Raw genomic sequence first — 4,807 nt, 5'->3', positions numbered from 1 at the left:
GCAGAAGGAATCTGTTGACCTTTTCAGCTTGCTTGAAGAGGGTGCAGAGAGGCATTTCAAACTTTTGCTGCTAGGGAATGTCTTATTTGAACCAAAGGATTGGCTAATTAATGAAGACCCCAACACTTGAAGGAGGCACAGCATCTGAAAGTGTTTTTACTTTGGATGTTGGTGAGCTACCCTAGGAGAGTAAAGCTGCAGGAACCACCCTAAACATGCAATGGGCAATAGAACTGGATCCACTAACTTAGTGAATTCAGTCCTGTTCAGGCTTCCTCAGGAGCGGCTAATTGAACAAGGGCTGTAAACGTACCCAACTGCAACTTGCAAACATTTTTTAGAAATCCCTTAAGAGACTGACCACAAGTTTATCAGGGAAGTCTTACCAGATGGCGGCTTGTAAAGTAAATGGAATTTAGTCTTTTTAGTTGCTGGAGGATTGGTGAAAGTTTTGATGGATTTTAAAAAATGTTCTTTTAATAACAGAAGAGCCAGTTCCTGAATTACCAATTACATGTAATTCACATTCCACCAAGAGCCTTTTTACATATTCTAGAAGAATCAGTTCTAAGACATAAAAACCTTTACTTTTTTCTTTTATTATATTTTCTCAAATAAACTTCCCCAAAGGAAGATATTTTAAGAGCATTCAGACATCTTTGGCATCACATAAAAAAGAAATCTCGTGTAAAAAACGAAATGTCATCTGTACTTTTATAATACAAAGGCGCAATCCAATATGAACATATAAAATATATACAAATATAGTGCATGGTCAGTCACTTAATACGGCTCTCTCTACGAAAAGTAACTTTTTAGAAATTAAAAATACGCAAAGTAACCACTTAATCAAAAAAGTCCTCTTTGCTCCCAGTATTCAAATTCCTGTTTAGAGTCCGGAGGGAAGAGAGGTGAGTTGGGGAGTTTGGGAGGAGGAGTGGCCTGAGCCCCTCAGTTCCGCCACGGCCTCCACATGGAGTCCGCCGTAAGCGAGGGGCCGCTGGAAGGCGACACTGCGTTGGGGCCCACGGTGGTCCCGCTGTTGCTGGTGTAGACGGGGATGACAGGGCCGCTGTGGGCGAAGGCCCCGTTGGGAATGAGGAAGGCAAACTGGCCATCGGGAGCCGGTACCACCTGGAAGCCTCCGAACACCTTAGCCGCCTCTCCAGCCTGGCTGCCCAGCTTGCAGGGTGCGCCGCCGGGAGGGGGCGCCGCGCCCCCGGGGATGGGCACGAGTGGCGGTGGCGGCGCGAATGGCGCGTGCTGGGGACCGCCCGGTCCTGGTGGGGGCGGCGGCGGCGCCTGCAAGGCGGGGTGCGGCTGCCCAGGGTAGGTCATGGCATTGATCTGGGTCATGCAGTTGGCCAGGTGGCCAAGCAGCCGAGTGCGCACCTCGGTATTAACGCCCTCGCACGTGGACAGGAAGCGGGTCACCTCGTTCATGCACTCGCTGAAGCCGGCACGGTACTTCCCCAGCACGCTCGGGTCTGTGCTCAGCGCAGCTGCGGGCCAGAAGGACACAGACAGGTCACCGAACAGCCCTGGCCCCGTGGCCACTGCCTCCGCCCTGGGAGGTCCCTGTGGCGCGCCTCCCTGACCATGCGCCCGTGAAACTGCCTCCGGCAGGGAGGGTTGGATGAGAAACCAGCCACCTCTCCACACAAGCGTGGCAGCCAAAGCCGAGCCACTCCTTCCCGATTCCCTGTCGCTGCATTTAAACCTATCTCAGCCCCAGATGTCACCCCCACCCTCGCGCGGTATGTGACCTTGGACAATGCCTCCCAATCCATCATTCGGGCCTCATTTCCCCTTCTGCAACGGGAGGGAGTGCTAACCCAGTTGACCCCCAGGCTCCACGCAGTTCTAAACCGCCACAGTCCTAAGTCCTTTCGCCCCTACCCGCCGCCCGCCACCCTCGCGGCTGCAACCTCTTTCCCTCCCTTCTGGAACAGTAACAACTTGGAGTTGTGGCTATAAATAAGCCCAGACCGTGGGAACGCGAGAGTGAGCCAAGGCTGTAAAATGTAGCTGAATGCCTCTCACAACCACGGGCGGAAGTCTGGAAGAAATCACCGCGAGGCGAGCGGGACGCCCGCACAGGGGGGCGCGGCAAGCTGCCCTCACCCGTCATCTGCGCTCGCTGCAGGTTCCGGAGGTGCTTCACTGTCATTTCCAGAATGTCCGCCTTCTCCAGCTTGGAATGCCGAGAGCTCTGCATAGGAGGAGGCAAGGAAGGAAAGTCAGCCCCGTATCAGCTGCTTCAGAGTACCGGGGGTCCCTCCTCCCGGCCACGAAGCGCATGCACATCTAGGGACCGCAGCGAAAAAGGCCGGGCCCTCCCGCCTAGGAAAACGCAGTACCGGCGAGTGCTAGAACCCGCAGGCGGGGGAGGGGGGGTGTCACTCTCAGTAGCTGAGGAAGTGTTTGTTTTTTAATTAAAAGAAAGAGCAGCATTTCCCCACTTACATCTTTCTTAAGAGCATCCAAAATCAGTGTTTTCAGCTGGCTCAGACTTTCATTTATTCTTGCTCTTCGTCTCTTCTCCATGATAGGCTTTGATGACTGCAAATAAATAAAAAAAATTAGTTCTGAGTTCCCATGGGATCGGCCGTTTCGTCCCGGGCTTTTTAGACAGAAAGAAGCCCCTCAATCTCTACTTAATTTTGAGGGGCTGCAAAGAGATACAGGTACCGCCCTTACCTTTCTGTGCTCAGATGCTGTCTTTGGTTTATCCGGTGTCGTGTTGACACTGGCTGGGGTAGCAGCCACCGGGGACGAGGAATTTTTCTCCATTATATCAGCTGGCATTTTCCTTTTTTTTTTTTTTAATCCCTAGAGAATTTTATTTTTGGAGTTCTTCACGAAAAATAATTTTTTGTTTATGTCTCTGTTACTTGAGACTTTCACAAAACTACTGAGCAAGTGCTGAGGGTTTATTATAATATTTTGAGGCTACTTGGCGATCAGTAGCGCTGTTCCAGGACCAAGGAGAGAGGTAGACGGGGGATTCCGCTGTTATCAGCACCAGCTCCGGATCCTGTGTGATCCCCAGGCCCTGGCGGCCTCTATATATATCTGGGACTGCACGCGAACGGCTCGTGTGAAACTTCCCAAACTTTCTTTCCCACAGTAACTTTCAGCCAATGGGAGGAGGAGACACGCGGCACCGCTCGTGGACCGCGCCCCCCCATTGGCCGCCAGGCACAAGGTCTGGCGGCCAATGGCGCGCGCCTGAGCCCAGGGCACCGGAGGCTACAACGTCAATCAAAAGGATTTTAACCCTTTGCTACTCTCCCTCTGGGCTTTGGTTCAGGGGTGATTTTTTTTTTTTTTTTCTTTTTTCCGCTTTGGTTTTGGTCTTGTCTATTTCTTCTGGAGCCAGGGTCTTTGCTCTTTATGCCCTCTCTCATGTGTAAAAGAGCGGCTTTGACTGTAGTAAGTTCATTTGAAGCATATATATTTTTTAAAGTTATAAAAGGGCAGAAAAAAATTATAGCAGTGGCTGAAAGCCGGCGGGGGGGGGGCGGAGAAACGCGTGTAAGGGTGTGAGTTACCGACGCATCTAAATAAGTTCCCGCTCAGACTTTATACATTCAGGAAGGTGAGAGTAGATCATGCAGGAAAAGGGCTAAATTTCTTTTTTTCCTTTTTGCATGCAGAAAATGGAAAAAATGCCTTCTAACTTACAAATGCAGGTTTTTCGGATCCAGGTAGTCCTTGAATCCCTTCCCCACCCCACCCCCGCCCCATCTTTCAGAAATTCCTCTTCTGGAATTGGGGCCTTAGACCACGCGCTTCCCCAGGAAACAATCAGACTAATTTCCAACTGGGTAGAAGGAAGTGGTATTTAAAAATGAAAAAATGAACACGGGGGGCTCTAATGGCAATGCCTCAGGGACTTGCTCCCTCCTTCACCACCGTTTCCCTTTTCATCTGTAGGCTCTAGGTTCTGAGGCGCGTTGAGGTGGCGGGCAAGGAAGCAGCCTCTCTCTCCTCGCCCCGCGGGCGGTCTCGGCGCCCGGCGCGCGCGAGCCCTTTAAGAGCTACACCAGCCGAGCTGCAGTTTGACATCAGCCGGCCGGCGTGGGCGCGCCTGGAGCCGGAGCACGTGCCAGGATGTTTTATTGCCGCCGCGGCTGCGGCCGGGCCGGGAGGATGTGTGTGTGCGTGCGTGTGTGAGTGAGTGTGTGTGCGCGCGCCCCGGGGGCAGGGAGGCGGGGGGCGGCGGCGGGCGGCGGAGAGCGGGGGCCGGTTCCTGGTCCCCGGGAGAAGCCAAGAAGGTAAATAGCAGCTGCTGTGCTCGAGCCTGGGAAAACCCCGCCCCCTGCGCCTGGCCCGGGCTCATTGGCGCGCGCTGCGTGTGGTGTGTGTGTGTGTGTGTGTGTGTGTGTGTGTGTCCGGGGCCCCCTCCTCCGGCCCCGCCGGGCCAGGAATCCGAGGGGGCGGCAGGCTGGGAGCCGAGCCCCGGCGCTTACCCTCCCTCCTCACCCCCGCCTCCCCAGGCCAAGGTCAGCTCTTCTGGGCCGGGAGCGCACACCGCGGGTGGAGAGTGGGGAATTCTTCCAACCCCCCGTCACCACCCTCACTTTCGGGCTTGGGGTTTTCACTCGGCCGAAAGCCTCACTGGCAACAGCCTGGGGGCAAGGTGGGGGCCTCCGTGTTTGCTCCTGGCCCCCGCCCTCTCCCTCCCCCCGCGGGGCCCTCGGCGCCCGCCGCGGTCACGGGATGCCTGACCGCACTTAGGAAGCGGCCGGGTCAGCCTCCTGCCTCCGCTCGGCGACTGCGGTTAAAGCGGCTTCTCGCCGCC

At 54.6% G+C, this 4,807-nt stretch overlaps 1 protein-coding gene across 1 annotated transcript; it reads right to left on the bottom strand.

The window, feature by feature from the left end:
• Positions 1-579: 579 nt before the first annotated feature.
• On the bottom strand, positions 580-3,094 carry HES1 (hes family bHLH transcription factor 1). The gene is made up of 4 exons (XM_012448945.2): positions 2,701-3,094; positions 2,467-2,562; positions 2,125-2,212; positions 580-1,502 (listed from the first exon to the last, which is right to left on the bottom strand). Exons 1-4 carry the CDS (start codon positions 2,806-2,808, stop codon positions 952-954), a joined length of 843 nt encoding a protein of 280 aa, XP_012304368.1. The 5' UTR covers positions 2,809-3,094; the 3' UTR covers positions 580-951.
• Positions 3,095-4,807: the final 1,713 nt, after the last annotated feature.

The sequence above is a fragment of the Aotus nancymaae genome, unplaced genomic scaffold (genome assembly GCF_030222135.1).
Source record: "Aotus nancymaae isolate 86718 unplaced genomic scaffold, 86718_ANA_hifiasm-v0.15.2.pri h1tg000067l, whole genome shotgun sequence".
NCBI lineage: Eukaryota > Metazoa > Chordata > Mammalia > Primates > Aotidae > Aotus > Aotus nancymaae.
This window is presented reverse-complemented; position numbering and strand designations above follow the sequence as displayed.

What these genes read in the sequence shown, in the direction of transcription:
- HES1 (XM_012448945.2), bottom strand. Translation starts at nt 2,808, where the DNA reads ATGCCAGCTGATATAATGGAGAAAAATTCCTCGTCCCCGGTGGCTGCT. An exon ending in TGGATGCTCTTAAGAAAGAT is followed by an intron (nt 2,213 to 2,466) that starts GTAAGTGGGGAA and finishes CCTCCTATGCAG; the next exon opens with AGCTCTCGGCATTCCAAGCT. An exon ending in GCAGCGAGCGCAGATGACGG is followed by an intron (nt 1,503 to 2,124) that starts GTGAGGGCAGCT and finishes TCTGGCCCGCAG; the next exon opens with CTGCGCTGAGCACAGACCCG.